Below are 22,930 nucleotides of genomic sequence, written 5' to 3'. Positions count from 1 at the left end.
AATGGAATCATGATATTTCAGTCTGAGAACATTATTTTCTAGAACAATCTCCTCTTGTTCCAACTCCATGCTCAGCAAGTTCATGTGCCTTCCACATGGATCTGCCTAGCATGGTCTAGTTTCAGAGCCACTAGTAATCCAAGCTATACATGTAATTTAGCAATTCAGGTTTTTGTAGTTTTTAAAAGCCCAGGCCTGTTCTTAGTGTTAAAAACAAAAACAGGTTCCCCATCTGCCTGCCTGAAAGTCAGATCCTAGACTGTGGCAAATCCACCAAGGTTAGTATGACTCTTTGAGATACCTTTGGGAAAGCAACCAATTGGCTTCCCTTAACGATAGCACTTTTCTTTCAAAATGTCAATAACTGGCATAGCTACAAGGACTGTTTCTTTTTCTAATATTTCTCCATCTCTTTGTATTAAGTTACTGTTATTCTCTTGTTGATGCTAATTATTTTTGGCTTTCCTTCTATCTGACATGTGAAGGAGGGTGACATGTTTGTTCAAAATTCTCTTTAAATTATTCCATTATTTAGTGAATGTCTCTGAAGTAAATGCTGTTCTAGGTGCCAGGAAGAACTCAAAAAGCAGATAAAGCAATCTGAATGAGGAGGAAAATCTGTAAAAACTCAGAAATACAAGGGCATGAATACAGGAATAGGCAGGGTTCTAACCAGGTCTGTGTACATAATCAGTTGCTGTTCTGCCACTTCTCACAGCAATATCACCATTCTTTTCCACCTTCTTTCCATTGTTGCAACTAAATAACTAATATTCTCCAACCTTCCTTCTCATGTAGGTCTTCCATGGCCTCTATCCATCTCAATGTTTTTGGTTGGCCTATGCCTCCTTGCTTGCCTAGGCACCCTGGGGGAATTACTGCGATCCTTCACCTTCCTCTTTGCCCATGATGCTTCTTCCCACCAGAGAAAAATGAGATGCTATACAACTGGCAGTTATTTTTCCCTTGTAACTGAACCAGAATCACCCAAATTGGTGTCCCATATCTTTTATCTTTTGCTATAAGTTGAATAAAGTGAATTTTCTAAACCTAGCTCATAAAAGATGCTTAGTAAATTTTTGCTCTGCATCCACCGGTAACAAGCAAGAATTAGAAACGTTTGAGTTGTTGCAATGCCCATTTCTATAAAACCATCATTTTCCAAACTTATGTTTTGTAGAATTCCAATTTTGTGGGTTTTAATAGGTGTTATTTGGAGGAAGAACAAGGATTCTTTGGTCAAATATACACAAGAAACACTGGGTTATACAAAGTTAAATGGGTTTCATTACTGATGGCACATTTAATAAATTAATCTCTTAGATGAGAATATTAGGGAAATATTATGGGAAGCATTTTTCATACAATCTTCTGACTCAACATTCTTTTTTCACAGCATATCTGTCAGGCTTCAATGCCTCCCCTGAAAAATGAGTACCTACCTCATGGGGTTATTATGAGGCTTGAATAAGGTTAAGACCCATAAAATACTTAGAATGATGCCAGGCACATAATAAGCACTCAAGAAGACTTAAGTATAATTACCACTTCATTCCCCCATCCTGATACTTAATACAGCAATATTTCCAGAAAAGTCAAAAGAGAAAACTTTACTGCATAAGTAATCCCCACTGTTACCACCAGCTGCATGGAATAGAGTCCACGCTTCACCTAACAGAGATTGTCTAAAGGCTACAAGTAATAGGAAACATTTACAGAAATAATTGATAATATGATATGGTTATCAGTAAGACACTTATACCTTACAGAAAAAGCACAAAGTTAAAAGGGTCTTAAGAATTTTCTTAATTCCAAAAGGAAAAGTCTTGAGCACTATGAAAGCTGAGGCAGCAAATACTAAGTATCATTGTAAGTACTTAATTAAAGTCTGATGAAATGAAACTAAGAAATGCATGGATAAATGAATTATTACCTTGAATAACAACCCAAATATTATTTCTTAATCACTATAAAACTGAGAAAACCATTACATTTTTATATTTAGGCTCCCTTATTCTTTTTTTAAAAACCATTTATTTATTTATTTTTATGAACCAGGTTCAGAAGGTATCCCTTACTCTCTTTATAGAACAGTTGTTGACAGACTTTAAGAGGTATTAGATGATTTGGTTGAATTTATCTCCCAGGTGTGTCAAAATCTAATATCTGCTTCCAAGGGTAGGGAACCTGTGGCCTGAATGCCACATGTGGCCTTCTAAAGGTCCTTAAGTGTGGCCCTTGACTGAATCTAAATTTTACAGAACAAATCCTTTTATTAAAAGTGGTATAGCAGAGAAAGAGGACACTTTTCTTGCCTCCTTTGGTGCTTAAAAAAGAATAATCTTGAAATCAGAAGGCCACAGGTTCCCACAGTTCTTAAGTGAAATCTATTTTTAAATATACAGTACCTACCTCATATTTATAATTTATACAGGGATTTACAACTTATAAATTTACATAGGAATCTCTCTCTGCCTGGTTATCTGGGCTGTTTTAGAACTATGCAAAATCTTCTAAGACTGAGAAATGATTATAAACAGAAAACTAAGCTATGAAGAATTAAATGGGTTAGTGGAAGAAAAGTTAAGAAAAATTGTACATTTTTTTAAAAGTCAACTTCGTAACTATTTTTTTTCTGGTTAACACTAATCTCAAATCTTTCCAGTTTTAAAATACCAGGATTCTAAGGGTATAACTTCACAACAATATCAATTGTTTCTATCATCTTGTTTCTTTCCTTTATTTTATGAGCTATTTATTACAAATATCTGGTAATCCTCAGATTAAAAAATTTTAGGACAGGATTCAGCAAACTATGGCACATGCCAAATAAAGCTTGCTGCCTGTTTTTGTATGGCAGATAGCCAAGAATGGGTTTTTACATTTTTTAAGACTTGTAAAATAAAACAAAGAAGATTATGTGACAGAGATCTTATGTGGTTTGTGAAGTCTAAACTATTTACTATTTTGCCCTTTATGAAAAAGCTTGCTGACCCTGCTCTAGGATAGTACAGCTTACTTAGTCACTTCAGATAATTCCTATCAACGAGAAGTTCATAGTGAATCACCAAAATCCACAGTAATTAAGAATAGAATGACTTTATAAAAAGATTTGCTCTTTTCATGCAGTATACCACTTAGTTCCAATAACCAATTAAATTATTTCTTAGAATGCAAGCACAGATTGCAGCACATTATGGAAGCTCAAATATCAACAGCACGCCCTGAACAATAGTGCTTCAGTTATAATGTTAGTCCACACAAAGTGGTGATATAGCCTGGATCCAGGAAACCCTTTTCTCTCATTGGAATTCAGACCAACTGGTTATTGAATAAGCTCTAACCATTTTCTCTTATTGCACCTCCCCTATTTTACTTGGTTAAAAGAAATAATAATTCTTTGATTTCTTTGAAGTCTACCCCAGGTGAGATAAATATATCTAAAAATCTCCATTCATGCCTGTAATCCTAGCACTCCAAGAGCCAGAGGTGGAAGTGGGAGGATTACTTGGGCTCAGGAGTTCAAGATCAGCCTGAGCAAGAGTAAGATCCCACCTCTACAAAAAAAATAAAAAATTAGCTGGGCACAGTGGCATATGCCTGTAGTCCTAGCTACTCGTGAGGCTGAGGCAGGAGGATCCCTTGAGCCCAGGAGTTTGAGGTTGCTGTGAGCCACGATGACACCACTGTACTCTAGCTGCAGCGATGGAGAGAGACTATCTCCCAAAAAAAAAAGAAAATTAAAAATCTCTAATGTGTTTTCTAATTAAGTTTTCTTACAGAGAGTTCTCTCCAAGTATTCAGAAGAAAACAAACTCAGTAACTCACTCCAGAGCAGGTCTTAGAACTCTGACTTTTAATGCTTCTAGTATTCGATTTAACTCCACAAATGGTTCTTTCTGACTTGGGTCTACAGAAAGACCAGATTCCTGAAAAAAAACAGAAAGAACTTTTGTTAGTGGTAACCAGAATAAAGAGATTGTGGTAAAAGCATTTTGCTAGATTATAAAATATGGGGCAAACCATTAAAAATAATTCCCTTTTAACATGTATTGCTATGGCAGAGATTAATGACTTCCCCTAGTATCATTCTTCCCCCCCCCTTTCCACAGTAGAACCTCCAAATTTCAGCAGGGTACATGACCATATGGAAAATAAAGCTGGGTATAGCTTTGCGAGATATAAGTTCTGCCCAGTGAAATAAAAGCATGCACTCTTTGTTTCTTCCTGGGATACAAAGGTATGGTTGCACCTTTGGCTGCCATGCTCGTGGTCCAGGACAGTAGAGCTACAAGGAGTGTAGGTCTCTGAGAGCTTAATGGAACCGAACCATACATGCTGTGGATGTCTCACTACCTATTTCTGTGTGAGAAAAAGTAAACTTCATTTTTGTTTAAGCCTCTGTTACTTGGGGTCTTTGTTACTTAAAAACAAACTTAATCCTCAATGACACAATTTAGGAAATTTGTACAGAGACACACATAAAATCCCTGTAAGATACAGAGAAAGATCTGAGTTATCATTTATTTGATCTGTTAAAAATAGAATCTGGAATCTGTTATCTATTAAAAATAAAAAGGCTTAGATTAGATGTTCGGTTTAGACTGTTTTTGAATTATTTAATCCTTTTAGTCTTTCATTTCTCCAAACAAAAATGCAATTGTACATAGTGGCTTAGAAAAGAATATGGGGACTGAATCCCAGTTCTTTCATGCAGAATCTGTATGGCCTTGAGCAAGTTACTTACTTCTCCAGATCTCAGATTTCTCATCTGTAGAATGGGAATGACAGTTTCTACTTCACAGGGTTGCTACAAGGAATAAAGGCAGGGCCTTGGCTTGTAGTAAACACTGAATACATGGCAGCTGCTCCTATAATGACTTCATGGTTTTGGCAAACTGTTCTAAGATCTCTAAGCTCATGTCTAATAGAAATAAAAGACAAAACGCTGCTCATGAAGTAAATTTTAGTCTGAAATTCACTGATAAAATTCTAGATCAGAAGAACAAACATTAATGTTTTGTCCTTTTCCTCGTCTCTCTGCTATACTAAACTTCCCTATCAAAAGGGGAAATGAAGAAAAGTACTGCCTCTTCTGATCTCCTTGATTCATGATCTGGGACCAACCTTCTGCACCAGGAACAAGGAAAGAACAATTCAGATAACAAGTTCTAGGACTATAATTTTCACTACTTAAAAAAAAATTCCTAATAAAAAATGCAGTCATCACTAATAATTAAAATATTTAAAATCTATCTATAGCTAGCAGAAAACTCAAAACCTTACTCTGCAAATAATGCAAACTCCAAGGAGTTCCCCTGGTTTTTTCATACATACCCTCCCAGTTGGCACACTGTTACCTGGCAGAGCTCCTCAGCTACATCCAGCATTCCTTGTCGGAAGAAGTGTTCCACCATCACCTCATTTAGAAGCCTTTGGCTGTCTGCTTGCCAGCAGCCATCTATTCCCACACTGCTGATGTCAGAATCAAAATTCTGGGGGGGAGGGAAGGGAGAGAAACAAAATCAGGACTAGATGATTTTCACATCACCTAAGAGAAAAACAATGGTCTTCTTTTTAATCTGAGATAGTTCCTATGAGTACTCAATTCCAATTTATCTACAGCCTATCACAGAAAGGAATTTTTCCATTGTTCCTTTCTAAAATGAAACTTGTCATTCTCATAAATTATTGCTAGAAGAGTAAATAGGGATATTTTTAGAGATATATAGATTTAACAATGACTTCTTGTGAATAAAATGAAATCAAGTGAATACTTTGATTTCCAAGCATTATATGATTTCCAAGCATTATACTATAGCAATATTTTCACAGGTATGCAGTAATGACCTGTGAAGGCATGCTCAATGCAGCCTTGTCTATAATGTGGGGGGACAAGGTTGGGGAAAGAAGAAAAAACACACATGCCATTAACATAGAAATGATCCATAGCAAATCCCAACAATTGCAGTACTGAGGTCGGAGTTGGTGGAGGAATGGCCAAGCAGTTTATGTACTCCTGGGCTTGGCCTTGAGCTACAGCATACACAGAGGACTTGACTCTAAATGGTATACGACAGACTTTGAAAACTGAACTAGAGGATAAACCTAGTTCCTGGGCCCCAGATTGGCTACTGGGTGGTATACACATAGGGCAAATCTGAATAGCTGTAATGGCTTTACAACCAAAGCTCACCTTGAAACTACAACCCAGAGAAGACTGGTTAGAATCTGTGATCGGAACCCAATCAGACTGACTGCCTGCTAAAACAAAAATATCAACACTCTCCACAGAATTTAAATAAAACCCAGAATACTGTAACATAACATTTAAAATGTCCAGGATATACCACAAAATTATTTGGCATACAAAGAACCAAGAAAATCAAACCTCCAATGGGAAAGATGATGAACAGACACCAATGCCAAGATAACAGGTGTTGGAATCATTAAAGACTTCAGAGCAATTATTGTAATCCTAGCACTCTAGGAGGCAGAGGTGAGGGGACTACTTGAGCTCAGGAGTTTGAGACCAGCCTTAACAAGAGTGAGGCCCTGTCTCCACTAAAAATAGAAAAAATTAGCTGGACGTATTGGCATGCCTATAGTTCCAGCTACTCCGGAGGCTGAGGCAGGAGGATCACTTGAGCCCAGGAGTTTGGGGTTACAGTGGGAAATTAACAAAAGATTTCACACATTTGTGTCATCAGAATAACAGGAAAAGAGAAAGAATGTGGTATAGAAAAAAAATTGTTCAAGAGTATTTTTCCAGTTTGGCAAAAGACATAAACCTAAGATTTAGCAAACTCCAAAATGAATAACCTCAAAAGAAATTCACCCTACCCAGACACCTCAGCATCAAACTGCTAAAAATAAATAACGATGAAAAAAATCTCGCAGCAGCCAGAGAAAAGTGATTTGTTACTTATAGGGGAGCCATGATCTGAATGCAAATTTCTCAACAAAAATCATGGAGGCCAAAAGAAGTGGCATGATATTTTTCAAGTATTGAAAGAAAAGAACTATTATCCTAGAATTCTATATATTCATTGAAAACATCCTTCAAGTATGAAGACAAAATAAAGACATTTTCAGATGGAAAAAAACTAAATTTGCTATCGGCAGACATGCTCTAAAAGAATTGCTAAAATAAGTCCTTCAGAAAGAAGAAAACAGTATCAGAAGGAAACCTGAAACATCAAGGGTGAATGAGAAGCACATCTACATTGTGGTCTGAAAGCTTTTTCCCTGCCCGATTCCACTTCCGCTCCCTTTATCTTTCACAGGCATTATTTCCTAATAAATGTCTTGCATCTCTTTGTAAAAGCATATAAACTTAATTAGACAAGATCATTTAGATTTAACTAAAATTGCAATCCTAGTCAACCATTGGTTAAATACAATTCAACCAATATGGGATCATTTGATAGGACATACAAGAACAGGTAATAAGTAACCTGCAATAGCAACTGCAAATAGCCTACTATTTATAATCACGATGTAGGAGTGCTACTCTCCAAAATTAAACACATCTTTCTTCCTTAGAAAGAGCTATCTACCTTATTTTTAGGTATCAAGCCAATAGCCTAAAACTGAATACATAAAGATTTGTATCACTTAGATAAATCACAAACAAAAAAACCAAAACTACTGTCACTCTTAATTTTTATTCATTTTCTTTTTACAGACCTTTTTTTTGGGGGGGCCAAGTACTAAACCTGAAGAATGGAAATAATACAAACTATCTAGACACTGAAGCAATAACATCCACACACATACTGAATAGACTGTTCCCTAGCACAGAAGAACTACAGTTGTTTATATGAGGTCTTGTGTTTAATTTCTGCTTATCAGATTCTGCCTGTTGAGAGTTAACTTTATCAGTTCATCAATACTTTTAGGCAAGTTATATCTTTATGCTATGACCACTAGAACACTGGAAGTGAAACTAGATCATCAGAAGTAGTGCTACTTTGTGTTCTCCTTCTGGACTAGAGCAGAGGCCCAGCAGGTGTTTGATGTTATACTCTTCCATATTCTACTCCCCAAAGGGCCATTCGAATTAATAAAAGGAGTGGATCTCTGAATATGACAAAATTTATTACAAACTCAGGATTCTGCCTATAACTCTCTAAATATCTAACTGGACACTATAAGCAAAGAATCACTGAGACTAAAATTAAGAAAGATCTTTCCCTAATTTATCAAATTCATTAAATCCAAATACAACCTTCAGGTTTCTACTTACTCACTTAATAATTATTCCCCAATCGCATCAACTCTCAACAAATTTATCAGGTATCTATTCCTTAGAAAAAGAAAAGAAAACAACTTTGGAAGACACACTGGTGAGCTCAAAGCACAGACCATGTTAAAATAGACAATTTTATTTGGTGGTATATACAAAGTCAGAATTTTAATAGCTACCACCAAGATAGTATCTGCTCAGATCAAACAAAAGAATATCTTGAATTCTTTCATACATACGAAAAATAAATGTTGATCACCTAGAAAATCTTAAGAGACTGATATTTAAACAATTTCCTCTGGGTTTATTACAAAGATTTACAAAGATGCCCTCTGCATCTCTTTATTTCCTTAAGGCTTACTATGGTCTCCACTACGCAGGTAAGAAAAACAGAACACCTTTACATTCGAACTCTCTATATTCAAGCTCTATAACTTATTTACTATGTTTGGAAAATAAGCATGAATGAGCAATGTATTAGATGATTTCCTGAAATTTTCTGAGCTCCCTAACCATTCTGATTTTCCAGTTTAAACCACTGAGGTGGATAAGTAAACTTCTTTAACACCTTATTTTCTGGTCATATGCATTAAAAATTAAAGCTAAGATTATAAAAAGAGGTTGAAGAAATGTAATATAGTGTCAAACTTCTTTTGTTATAACTGCAGGTTCTTTTTCACTGTTGCATCAGAGCTGGACTCAGTCCCAGCTTCCGTTGCTAGGTGACCAAACTCATTTGCATGGCTGCCCAGAAAATCAGCAGCACAACAAACCAGCCAAGAGGCGGCTAATGAAGAGAAATACCTGTCTATTATTAGCACTTCTGTTTTACTATACTTTTTCCTTTCATATTTTTAAAGCAAAGAAAAGCCTTGGCATGATGTTCTTAAATGGGAATAAAGGATCCAAACAAGAACTAAAAACAAAAAAGCACACATTCAAGGGTGTGTCTGCCTGGAGAGGATGTTATGGCTTGGAAAAAGAAATCCAGGACACTCTAAATCTGGAGGCTGAGGCAGAAGAGAAGTAAATAACTTCAAAAGAACATCATTATGAAACTGTCAAATCTAAACAGACCACCCTGCCTCTCTGGCACATATCATGAACATTCTTATAGATAAGTCAGACTTTAAAATACACAGTAAAATTCAGTATCTGTTTTAATAGTCCTAAGTGCCATTTCTCTAATAGTGTTAATATAGTTTTTAAAAATTTCCCCATCTACTTTGAAGAAAAACCGGTGTATGAACCTAACAATGTGCTGTGGCTGCACCTATCAGGAATCAATTTCCCTTGGAAGCATCCAGTTCATCTGGTTAAGCAGTGAGATGCAGACTAAGAAGGATACGTAACAGAATTAAGAGGACCTGGATTCTGGCTCCCCTCAGATTGGGAGAAGATACCACTTCACATACAACCCACAAAAGATTGGTATTCAAAAGAGTTTAAAACAAACACTTACCAATAAGAAAGACAACCTAACAGAAAAAATGGACAGAAGAAGAGCATGAAATTCACAAAAGGGGGAAATGCTAATGTTAATCATGAAAAGATGTTCCAGATGATCAAAGAAAGGCAAAAATCAGGAAAACTAGAGACTATTTCACACCAATCTTAATTAATTTTAAAAATGTTAACGTCTGATAATACCAAGTATAGATGAGAAATTAGGAAACAGCAACTGTTTTACGTTTGATAGGACTGTAAATTGGTATAAACCCTTTAGGGAAAAATTTGGCAATATTTAGTAAACCTGATGATGAGGCAACATGTTCTATGATGAAATAATCCATATTTAGGCACGTACCAGATAGCAGCGCTTTATAAACTATGGGCTAGGAAATAAATTTAGTAGTATGTCCGAATCAGCATTTTGTAGATGCATTTTAAGATATAGATACTACCTTTATAGACATTACATATTCTCCTCTGTATGGTAATCACATTTCTACTTTGGTTTTCAAAGTTAAGAGAAAGGTAGATTCACACTGATAAATTCTCTTTATAAACAAAGGGAATACTGCACCAAGTCATTCTGCAGGCTTTTAAGATCCTTAAAATGCTCAGTAATCTAACCATCTGTCACATTTGCATCCCTTTCCCTCACTATTGTTTTAACTACCTTTCTGTGGCTATAGTTCTTCCAAATATGATATATATCTCTTATTAGTCTAAACGCAAAGGAGAGAAATTCATACATACAGTAGATACCCTCAGGCACTCGGGATTAATTCTCTAAAGGAACTCCAGTTGAGAAAGTTTCCTTTAAGTCTTAAAATCTGAGTTTTAATCCCAGCTCTTTCATATGCTTTTTAGCTCTGTGACCTCAGGCGGGTTCTTAATCTAAACCTCAGTTTTCCTACCTGCATTGGGGGACAATAATCCCTACTTTAGACAGTGTCGGTGAGGATTAAGTTAAATAACATACACGAAAATCTCTACCAGTATTCATCCAACAGTAAACCTTTAATACACAGTAGCTGAATCTGAGAACCGGGCCTTGCCATCAAACCTTCTGATTCTGTATTTAAAAGAATCTTCAAAAGCATAGTAATGAAGGTATTAATAACAAATGCATTACTTTAAAATCACTTAAATACAATTACAGACTGGATTATTTGAGACAGCTCAATGGGTATAACATCCTCTTGTCCTTCTCAACACAGCCTGACTTGGTTGCTAGACCAAATAGTCATCTTCTAGCCTCAGGCAAAAGTGTTCTGGACCACCTCCAGGTCAAATGGGTTTTTCTGATCCTGAAACCTAATGAGACCTGATAACAAAGGTCCAGGCTTTCCTCACTGGCCTGGACTATAATTCAAATGATTATCAACATCAACTAAATAACATAGCTTCATTCTGTGTAGAACACAAATAAGAAAAATACAGGCCTATAGCTTAGAGCTAGCGAATGACGTAATCTGATGGATGGCACAGAAAGCAGAACTCAATTCATCTTCTCTTTTGATCATGATCTTCAGACTAAAAAAGGCAGAACCAGTATTGTTTCACAGAAGCTAAAGCCCAATATGAGTGAAGAGTCACAGAAAACATCTTGCTGTTGTATGAGTCAGGATTCTTGGTTTGAACAAACAGAAATCCTTTTTGCCCAAGCCAAGTTGGATTTAGAGAAAAGGCTAAGCAGGAGGGTAACTGGGCTTCAAAGATACTTCCCCCACCCCCTATTCTTGGCACCTGAACTTTGTTTCCCACATCAGATTCTTTCAGGGGCTACCAATCACTCCCATGTTCACAAATCCCCAGCCTTTCCTTCCTTAAGAGCTCTAATGAGAAAGATCCTAGGAAAGGACATCGGGATACCCACCCTGCAGAAAACAACTATGGCCAAGCCTGGCTGGGTCAAGTGGGTCAGGCCCATCCTCACACCAAGCACTGTGGCCAAAGTGGACAGTGTATTAAGAATATGACAGCTCCTATTCAAATCACATAATTTTAAAAGCACCATCTTCTATCCTGACCACAAAGATATGAGATATGTTATTAAATGCCTTGTAAAAGTTAAGATATACTGTCTACTACATTTTCTTGGATTATTCTCTAGTAATTTAGGTAGCAGGGGGCAGAGGGAGTGTTTGATGTTTTATCTTATTCATAGGGAACATATTCCTGGTTATTTTTATCATTTTCTTCTTATAAACTTGTCAACTATTTCTTATTTGCTAATTTTAAAAGTTTTACCCAAAACATATATCAAAAATTAAGTATTTCAGAACTCAACTTAATTTTTTCTTCTTAATCAGAGCAAACTTTCTAGTCTTTTTAACTTCCTTTCTTCCCTCCTTAACACTAACATTCCTCTACTACATAAGCATTCATTACGCAACAGAATTTTAGAGCTAGCATATATCTAATTCAATCACTTTGAGCTACTGTTTAAAGCTAAATACAAGGATCTTACCACTGTTATCATTTTCTCCTCTTATACTCCAGTCATACCTACATAAAAGGCAGTTATGGACTGCTCACTCAGAACAGTCTTAAAGTATTCCATATTTCACCATTACTCCACTTAATCTTCAACACAGTTGGCACTTCGCCTCACCAATATAGATACTCCACCTAGTGGTAGAAGATTGATTTAGACAATGCAGCTAAAATTTTTTTTTCACTATTATTATATTTTCCCCCTGCAACATTACCAGCCCTGAAATGGCCTCACTGATTTTCTAGTTTAGCACCGTGTTTAAGAACAGATTCTTGACTGAAACTTTTTCCAAAGCTTGATCTACCACTTCCAAGCTATATACCTGGGGTATGTTATTTAATATCTTTGAATCTTAGTTTCTTTCCTCATATGTAAAATAGGAATAATGTACTTACATTATGGGATATAAATGTATAAAAAGCACTCAGCTCAGTATCTGGAACATGGTCAACACTTAGTAAATGATAGCTGTTATCTCCCTACCAATGACTTACTACTTAGTCTCTTTTTATCCTAGTTAATGAGAGCAAGCAAATCTTCAACTACTTTCATCACTTACTCCCTTTGCCCTTACTCTCCTACTCAGATCAAATCCACATCCCTTGGGCCTTCCTCCGTCATTTGCCTTCACCCAACCTGATCTTTCCCTATTCCCAACAGTGGCAGCCACTCCATCAAGTCAATCCTTAAAGAGTCTTTAACATGAGTCAAGTATATTCTCAGTTGCTGTTTTGCCTTGTCCCCAGCCCCACAATCACATTTCATTGCTCTGCTGCTCTCAACCTTACACATTCTCCCAAGTCAAATTTAGGACACCAACTCCACAAACCTTAGATTAATTAAAAACAATCTTTTCCTTTACTTTATAATAAGCAGTGTCCACCCAGTCTTTGCAAACTTATCTTATGTTGCCTCAGAATTTTTCCAGTTATTTTATGTGTACAAAAAGCACTTTTTGTACCAAATCAGACTGCAATCTTATAAAAGACATGTACTGTGTGTTTAGCTTTTAACTATACAATAGCAGATTTTAGACACTTTAAAATCTTTTTTTTTTTTTGAGACACAGTCTCGCTTTGTTGCCCAGGCTAGAGTGAGTGCCATGGCGTCAGCCTAGCTCACAGCAACCTCAAACTCCTGGGCTCAAGCAATCCTTCTGCCTCAGCCTCCCGAGTGGCTGGGACTACAGGCATGCACCACCATGCCCGGCCAATTTTTTCTATATATATTAGTTGGCCAATTAATTTCTTTCTATTTTTAGTAGAGACGGGGTCTTGCTCTTGCTCAGGCTGGTTTCGAACTCCTGACCTCGAGCAATCCACAAGCCTCGGCCTCCCAGAGTGCTAGGATTACAGACGTGAGCCACTGTGCACAGCCCTAAAATCTTTAGTTCTATTCCTTTTTTTTCTTTTTCTTTTTTTTTTTTTATTTTAGCATATTATGGGGGTACAAGTGTTAAGGTTACATATATTGCCCATGGCCCTCTCCCCCCTCGAGTTCTATTTATTTTAACACATACACATATGCCTGAAAGTCTAAAGCAATAATCATTTTTACTGACTTTTCTTAGGCAGTAAATTTTAAAAAGTCAAATAACTTAGTAAAACACTAAATAAAATGCTCTAAACAGGACAGAATTCTAGATATTCTAAAAATAGGGGAGGAAATTAAGAACAGCCCAACACATTGTTTCTTTTTACTAACAAAAATTTTTGTCATAGAACCCAACTGATATTATTTATTTTAAATAGTGATCATACTGTGGGCATCTGAAAATAGTCAACACATTAAAGCAGAAATCTTCAACAACTTTTTATGTTCACAATAATTAAAAGCCAGACAATGCCTTGGCTAACACCGCTAGAAACTTCTTTTCTGCTTACATTTTCAGAGAAGTGATAATTAGAAAACTTTAAAACACACGAAGTATTAAAACACAAAAGGAAAAATAAAATTACCATTTAGCATGTCAAAAATTTACTAAAGTTTCTCACTCAAAATCAGAGTTCTGGCAAAGGAGTCACTGGCTTCTTTCACTGTCCTCATCTTGTGAGGGTGGGAGCTTACTTATGTCCATAAACTGGTGCTCAAGGCTGATGGACAGCATTCCAGTTTATTACTTAGGTCTGTTTGATGTGGCACTTACAAGCCTTGTACCACAATGGATTCAGCTTTATCCTGTTTGTTCACTACCAATTCATGAGTCCACCCAGCCTTTACAATAGGCAGCCCTGAGCTTACACAATTTTACCAGGTTCAAATTAAAAGAGCTGGAGAACTTAACAAGTCAATGAATGTGACAACAGGCAGCACAGAATTCCTCACATATGCAAAAAGCCCATTCACAACATCTAGGTAGTTCTAAGTAGGGAAACAGCTTCCTCTTCCACTGAGGCCAAGTAGATGCCAAAAATATCAAGAAAAAGTACACTGAAAGATGTTAAAGAACTTGGCTAAAAGATCCAGGATTTCCTCTGTGGCTCTGAACTATAATACAACAAATACTTATCAGTATCAACTAAATAATGTAGTTTTATATAATAATAAGAATCCAGAATCCAGGTCACCTAGAACCTAAACTACTTTTACCATGGGAACATGAAATAATTTTTTGAAAGAAATTATAAAGGAATTACTTGAAAAAGCTCTTATAACTTCCAAGTACATGAAAAAAAGGTCCTCAAAAGAGTAATGAGTACATCAAAATACATAATCAAGAACATTCACCTCAAACACATCCCTCCACCAAAAGCCAGAATGTTGATTATTCACTATAAATGTGTACCCTTGATATCCATTCTCAAAGAGAGACTATAATTTTTTGCACCAAGTACATCTAAATGTTTTGCCTCAAAGATAGGTTGAAACATCTGACAGCCCTTATGAATATCTGGAAAGACCAGCTAGATCTGGAGGAAGACATGCTCAGCAAGTCACCAATAGCAAAGCAGACTAGTGCAAAAGAGGATTCTGGTAATTATGACAGGACAACAGACATAAACTAGAAGCAGGGACATATATAGTCACCCTACCAGTAGCAGAATGCAAAATTGGGGATTTGCCCAACAGCTCAAAATCCTGGTGGTCAGTCACCCACACTCTTGAGGTACGGATGTTGAGACCATATCCACTTATTCTGAGAATCTGAGATCTCTTCCCAGACACTTTCTCTGATTAGCTGCCATGAAAGCTTTAGTTCTTCTCATTGTCATGGTTGTCTTGTTCGGCTGTCAAGATGCTCTCTGTGATAATTGCAGGCAGCCTGGTGGTCAAGTAGATGTCCCCTGGAGCCATCAGAATTCACCAGAATGCCTTGGCCACTGTCAACCACCAAAATCTGAAGCTTCTTAAGAACCACCAGTAGTTACGGTACCCTAGAGAAACTGTGGCTGCACAGTGATTTAAGATCATCTCTAAAGTGTCCCACCACCATTCCCACAGTCCTTAAGCTAATACACACCAACAACCACAGCAGGCACCAACTGAAGATTTCCAATGCCATTGTCCAAAACAGGTTTAATGCCAAACCCATTTCCAAAGCTGTGTTCACTCCCTTGGAGTTGCCTAACAGGCCTCACAACCTCAAAGCTATTTCAGAGAATACTCATTGCCCTCCAGCCTTTGCTGGTGACTACCATCACTGATTCAACAATGTGGCTGGAACCCTGCTGCTTGTCAACATCTGACTCTTTTGCTGAGTCAAAGCCCTCACACCACCATGGGAGTGGTGAGAGCTCTCTGAAAGGACACTAACATTTCTGTAAGCCATGACTTCCAAAATACATCCCCAGAACCCCTGCCACTCACAGTCCCGGTCATAACTAACAGCAAATGCCACGGCCTTAGAAGCAAACAATTCTGACTCAGGCAGCCTCAAGCATAGCCTTTCAATACTTGTTCTCTATGGGATAATTTCTAATAGTTAGGCCTACCCATGAGTTAGATGGAACCACTCTCTGGATTCAGTGAGCTGCTATTATCTATATTACAGCTATCACTCTTGTGCATATAGATTAAGTAACTCCTAAGACTGTTTGGGAGATACCTTTGCTACAAAGAGGTCTCCTCAAAAGTTCTTCCTATCTTCCCAGAAGTTTATAATATCCGAACAGAAATACCCGCGACCAATCACAATCTCTCCAGTATTTAAAATGGTAACTGCTTATAAGCCAACCACTAAGTCAAAGATTGCTTATTCAAGAAATGTCACAAGAAAAAATCCTACAACAAAAGTGACTAGCCTCACTAGCTAGCAACCAACCCACTCATTCACACAGAAGACATCACTGAAGAAAAGCAACTGATGTGACCATAGGAAGAAAAGAGGTAGGATGATGCAAGGGAGACAGATGCAAGGGTATTATTCTAATCATCCTATTAACAGAGACAGAGTCACAGCCAGGGAATTACTTAGGGTTACTCTTACAAACAACTTCCCACATACTGGTTTAAATTTCTTTGGAACTTTATTCATCATGACCCTAGGAGCTCTAGTCATATAAGAAAAAGGATAAACAAACCTATAAAAGGAGAAGGTTTTTTGTTTTGTTTTTATTTTTTTAAAATATTAGCAACAGAAAACATTAATAAGACTAGCACAGTAAAACTAGACCTGCAAAAGTCATCAAAAGTAAAGATGAAAGGAATAGCATAAAATAATTTGGGAAAACCGGTGTTACCAAAGTAATGACAGAAGAAAAAGGATGATGCTCAAAATTACAAAACACTTTCTTCAGTACCATACCTTATCAATGGCTTTTCCAACGCGAGAAACACTGCTGTGGATGTCTTTGTGGTCTGAGGCCAATTTTTGAACGGTATCCTTTATTCTTTTACAGCACTGTGTCAAAACAAGTGAAAGTGTCCCTGATAATTCAGCATCTTGGCCTATAAAAAAAAGAAAGGTGGTTACTAAAGCAAATCCAAAGATGGCAAGTTTCAAATAGGCCCTCTAGACCATGAAAGATGGAAGAAAAGTGAAGAAAAATCAGTATCTGCTTTGAAGCTGACAGTCATATTCACAGGTGTTATTTTTCAAGTGAATACTAAGAAAGATATCTTAATTTTTTATTTTTGGAAATAAAATTTTACAACGAAATAAGCCACTTTAATAATTACAAAAATCAGCACAGACTGTGGATAATAGTATCAAGGCATTATTATTATTTCAAAGAATATGTTTAAGTGAATAAACTCATTTATTCAACCCAGTTAAAACTGTTTAAGTCATTCTCAAAACATTTTGGCTGTTACAGAATTTCCTAAAGAGAGATGATTTAGTCTAAATGTTTTATAGTCTATATAAAGAAGAAAAAACAAACTTCTTTGGACGCCATCATGTACAGAAAAGAGTTAATATAAGAGGCCAGAGAATGCTATCCTTAGAAAGTCTTCCTTGCAATATTGGCCCATGGCAAGTATATGGTAACTTGGAGTTCTGGAGAGTTCCCTCCATTCCCTGACTGATAAGAATGGCTCATTGTGCCTAAACTGTTTTACAATGTGGTTTATGGTTAACACCTGCTTTCCTTCCAGGAATCTAGAATTGGGGTACATTCTAGGCAGAGGGTGCCTGCATGACTAGCCCCCAATAAAAAACCTGGGCACCGAGCTTCTAATGTGCTTCCTGGTAGACAATACTTCATACTCGTCACAACCCACTGCTGGAGAAATGAAGTGTGTCCCGTGTGATTCCACTGGGAGAGGACTCTTGGAAGCTACCTGGCCACTCTGGCTTTTTAAGGACCTTTGTGCTGCCCCCAACGAAGGCTTCTGCTCTGCCAGAGTCCAGATAGAAGTCAGAGCGGCTGACTTCACTTGAGTGGGAGACAAAGGTATCCCAGTGGCTCCCAATTCACGTGCTATTGAATTGTAGGAGCTGGATGAGAATGAGACACTATCAGCAAGTTCTGTAAGTATAAGCATGATGTCACTGTTTACAATCAGTGTCCTGAGCTCTGGCACATAAGCTGTCAGTGGTAGCAAAGACTTCTGGATCAAGGTTTGGGACCTTGCTCAGCAGATGGTACCAAATTCATACTGAGCTTCTGCTGGGCAGGTCATCTGTGCTGCTGCCTTTCCTCACAAGGACTCTTGTGGTTTTTTCACTCAGTGAGCACAACAGAATTTTACTCTGGGATACCTGCTGTCCCAAGGTAGCATCACAGATGGGCTGCAATGTCTCTGGCTATCTTCCTACCTGGCTTGACATTCTCAGCAAAGTCAAGTCTTTGTCTTTGGTAATGAGAATGGGACTGCTTCCCTTATGGACACCAAGAATGCAAGCTGTGCCTTCAGCTCAGCTGTATACTCCCAATGTGTCACTGGGCTGGTGTTCTCCCTATAGCGTTCCCTTCCTGGCCTCTCTCAATGTAGACTGCTCACTTGCTGTGCTGGACTCAAGCTTTTCTGAGGTGTTTAGAAACCAAGCGCACAGAGACTTTGTACCCACAGAACGTCTCCCGGCCCCTCCACCTGAGCATGTTGCTGAGTAGATTGGGTTTAAGACAAAATGCAAATGACCCATGAAAACTCACTTCTTTGCCTCTGCCCCTCACAATTAATGAGAGAAACATCTATAGGATGTTTATACACTAGATCTGTGCAGTTAATAGGCACTGTCTTTCAGCCTGAGGGAGGATGATTTTGGGATTCAGGAAGGAAAACCTTTCTTAAAAATGGATATGTATATCTATCTGTGTGCATGTGTAGATCTATAGGTTTTGGTAGTAGGGGGAATAAAAAGAATCCATCCCTAAGCACTGTCCCATCCTCCTCTCCTCCCCTCAAAAAGATGACAGAAGTGTCATGTTATATGCTTCTCATGTAGCCATGTGTGGATGGGACATGGGCATCCCTAGATTTTTGCAAGTAGCTCTTTTGCTACTCATGGACACAGGATCAATTTTATTTTTTATAGCATTTAATTCACTATTATCATGGGAAATGCTTCTAATTATAAAAATCCAACCCAGCTCACATTGAGGAATAGCAAGACACCAGTTTTACACAACTCCTTGTCATTAAACTAAATCAGAAATCCATTTTCTGGCTCAATAAAAAGTTTGGCTGGTGCCTGTGTAATATCCACGCCATGCCCCCTACTCCCCAATGGCTTTGTGTATATAGGAGAGGAGTGTTTTTCTGTCATAGATACCATGGAGAAAACTCTGGGGATGATGAGACACAAAGCATTGAACTTAAGTTAGAAAACAGACACAGACTGTTTATTACAGAGATATCTTTGCCACTTTTCCCATCCCCAAACAGCCTGGGGCCTGACTTCTTCTGCCTCTGGGCCCCTTTCTCTGGATATAGAAAGCCTGAATGCTATACTGGTAGACTCCTAAGGTTTCTAAATTCAGCATCAGGAAGATAATCAGAAATACTAGTTGGGTTAGCAGGGTGGCTCATGCCTGTAATCCCAGCACTTTGGAAGACCACAGTGGAAGGATCGCTTTGAGGCCAGGAGGTTAAGACTAGTCTGAGTAATAAAGGGAGACCCTGTCTCTACAAAAAGTCAAAAAAAATAAGCCAGATATGGTGGTATGTGCCTGTGGTCCTAGCTGTTTGGGAGGCTGAAGTAGGAGGATCCCTTCAAGGTTACAGTGAACTATGATGGTGCCACTATACTCCAGCAAGACCCTGTCTCCAAAAATAAGAAAGAAAGAAAAAAAAAGAATGAAACAAAGTAAATACTGGTTGGTAAAATAAAGAGTTTAGGCATTGTTGGCCTGTCTTTTCTGAAGCATGTGTGTTACATACAATTGGAACTTAAGGTAAACATTTATTTACTCTCTGGGTTGGTGGAATGGCTTCTGCCAGTTCAAAGTCATGGATCAATTACTGTTTATATTGAAACTAAATATGATCAATTATGTACTAAAAAATAACAGCAGTAACAACAGTGTGGAAAAGGTAGGCCTTGCTGAGTAGGTGACATATGAGCAAAGACTTGAAAGTGAAGGAATTAACCATGTGGCTACCTTGGGGGAAAGTATTCCAGCTAAGGGGACAAAAGCCCTATTGACTATTCAAAGAGTAGTAAAGTGGCCAGTGTGCCGAAATTGGATTTCTGGCAAAAGAAAATAGTAGGAGAGGAGGTCCAAGAGATAATAGGGGTCCTGGTTTACTCTGAGTAAAAGGAAAATCCACTGCAAAGTTCAGAGCAGAGAAGGTACACTAACTGTTATAATGTTTTTTTGTTTCTTTTTTTTTTTTTTTGAGTCACAGTCTCTCACTCTGTTGTCCGGGCTAAAGTGCTGTGGTATCAACCTAGCTCACAGCAACTTCAAAATCCTGGGCTCAAGCAATCCTTCTGCCTCAGCCTCCCAAGTAGCTGGGACTACCTACAGGCATGTGCCACCATGCCTGGCTAATTTTTTCTATATATATATTTTAGTTGGCTGATTAATTTCTTTCTATTTTTGATAGAGATGGGGTCTCACTCTTACTCAGGCTGGTTTCAAACTCCTGACCTTGAGAGATCATCCTGCCTCGGCTTCCCAGAGTGCTAGGATTACAGGCGTGAGCCACCGTTGCCCAGCCCTGTTATAAGGTTTTAATACAGTCACTCTGAAAACAGGAGTACAAGAACAGAGGACAGGAGGAGGTAAGTTAGGAGGCTGTGGCAGGACTGACTCCTAGAACTCCAAGTTTATGAGGCTGAGATGAAATAAAACCAGAAAAGGAAACTAACAAAGACTGCTAAAGCACTAACTGTGATAGAAAAGGAAAAATCAAGAAAGTATGGTGTTGGGGAAACCAATTAAAAATAAAGGTATCAATCAAAAAAAAAAAAAAAAAAACCACACCAACAGGTGGGGAGAATAGCCAACTATGTTAGAATGAGTGCTGTGGCGTCAGCTTAGCTCACAGCAACCTCAAACTCCTGGGCCCAACCGATCCTACTGCCTCAGCCTCCTGAGTAGCTGGGACTACAGGCATGCGGCACCATGCCCGGCTAATTTTTTCTATATATTTTTAGTTGGCCAATTAATTTATTTCTCTTTTAGTAGAGACGGGGTCTTGCTCTTGCTTAGGCTGGTTTCAAACTTCTGACTTCAAGCGATCTTCCTGCCTCAGCCTCCCAAAGTGCTAAGATTACAGGTGTGAGCCACGGCGCCCGGCCTGGCCAGTAGATTTAGAATGTGGAAATCAGTGACTACTACAAGAATAGTTTCTCTAAAGTTTCAAGAAAAGAAATCCTAGAAGGTTGCAGGGACTGTGAAAAAAGGAATATAGTAAGTGTGGTTCAACGACCACTGAAAGAAAATAAAGAAATAAGCAAATAGAACTTAATGCCCATAAGGTACCGAAATCCAATATGGGGTGGAAAAACACACACTGCCCTCATCTCTATATAAAACTGCACAAAGTTTTTGTATCAGGTACTTCCAACTTCTAACAATATAATTTAGACTAAGGGAAGATTTGGTACTTGAGGAAATTTTCAATATCTGTTTTAAGAGGTATTCCATACATACTTTGGACCAGAAGAATCTAGGTCTGTTCTGGCCAATTCTGATCTTTCTGTATTATACCTAACCCTTACCTAACCTCAATAGCCTCATCTCCTCTACACACCTCTCTCCCAAAGACTTCCTCCGTCTTCTGAATTCCTAAGAACTTCTGTTCTCTCCACCACTCCTCTGGCACTTTTAATTATATACCATTTAGCAATTTCACATCTGCCATCATCAATCTCAACTAAACACAAGCCCCTAAAGGAAGACAAGGTTTTTATCATAAACTGTATACTCCATAGTCTTGTATGAATAATGCCTGTAAATGTGCAAGAAATATAAGGTATTTGCATTGATGACAAATAAAGTCAGGGAAAAGAACAGTGTTTTTAAAAAGCCATATCCATAGGCCAGGCACAGTGGCTCATGCCTGTAATCCTTATAGTTTGGGAAGCCGAGCTGGGAGGATCACTTGAGGCCAGAAGGTTGAGGTTGCAGTGAGCTATGATGACACCACTGTACTCTAGCCCAAGAGACAGAGCAAGACCCTGCCTCAAAAAAAAAAAAAAAAAAAAAAAAGCAATATTCAATAAATGGTGCTGGGAAAACAAGATATCCACATGCACAAGAATCACATCATATACAAAAATTAGATGGAACAAAGACCTAAATATAAAAGCTGAACTATCAAATTCTTAGAAGAAAACAGGTACATTCTTGACCCTGGATTAGCCAATGGTTTCTTAGATCTGACACCAAAAGAATAAGCAACCAAAGAAAAAAATAATTAAATAGTGTTCATCAAAATTAAACATTCTTGTGTTTCAAACACTATCAAGAAAGTGAAAAGGCAATTCACAGAAGGGGAGAAAATATTTGCAAATCATATTCTGATAAGAGCCTAGTATCCAGAATATATGAAGAACTCCTACAACTCAGACAAACAATTTAAAAATGGGCAAAGGATTTGAACAGACATTTTCCCAAAGATATACAAGTAACAAATGAACATACAAAAAGATGCTCAGTATTATTAGTATGGAGACAAAAATCAAAACTACAATGAGATATTACTTGTTCAGAAAAAGTCAAACTGTTTTTCCTCTGCTCTCAAACCACAACAATCATCAATACAGAAGACTTCTGTGAACAAATGAGGTGGGGGATTATCCCCACCAAGAAATCATTTTTGCATCGGACACCAACTGGGTGTCCTCCAATTCAATTTTGACATTACTGACTGGCGAATTGGATCCCATAGGTTGAGGACTC

The 22,930-nt window shown here is 37.8% G+C and overlaps 1 protein-coding gene and 1 pseudogene across 5 annotated transcripts in view; one reads left to right on the top strand and one right to left on the bottom strand.

Annotated features, from left to right (window-relative positions):
• RMND5A (required for meiotic nuclear division 5 homolog A) overlaps positions 1–22,930 on the bottom strand; it is a 66,659-nt gene that overhangs the window by 24,529 nt on the left and 19,200 nt on the right. For 2 of the 5 annotated variants that reach the window (XM_076000957.1, XM_076000956.1), the window contains exons 2-5: positions 16,939–17,081; positions 5,361–5,495; positions 4,748–4,810; positions 3,829–3,929 (exon numbers count right to left, since the gene is read on the bottom strand). In XM_076000957.1, the coding sequence (XP_075857072.1) occupies positions 3,829–3,929; positions 4,748–4,810; positions 5,361–5,495; positions 16,939–17,081 (442 nt within the window). Of the gene's footprint in view, positions 1–3,828; positions 3,930–4,747; positions 4,811–5,354; positions 5,496–12,167; positions 15,205–16,938; positions 17,082–22,930 lie in introns of those variants that run through there. The other 3 variants (XM_076000959.1, XM_076000958.1, XM_012774335.3) reach the window with 3 other exon arrangements.
• LOC105876622 (methylosome protein WDR77 pseudogene) lies at positions 17,812–18,688 on the top strand (annotated as a pseudogene).

This window comes from Microcebus murinus, chromosome 3 (assembly GCF_040939455.1).
Source record: "Microcebus murinus isolate Inina chromosome 3, M.murinus_Inina_mat1.0, whole genome shotgun sequence".
Lineage (NCBI taxonomy): Eukaryota > Metazoa > Chordata > Mammalia > Primates > Cheirogaleidae > Microcebus > Microcebus murinus.
This window is presented reverse-complemented; position numbering and strand designations above follow the sequence as displayed.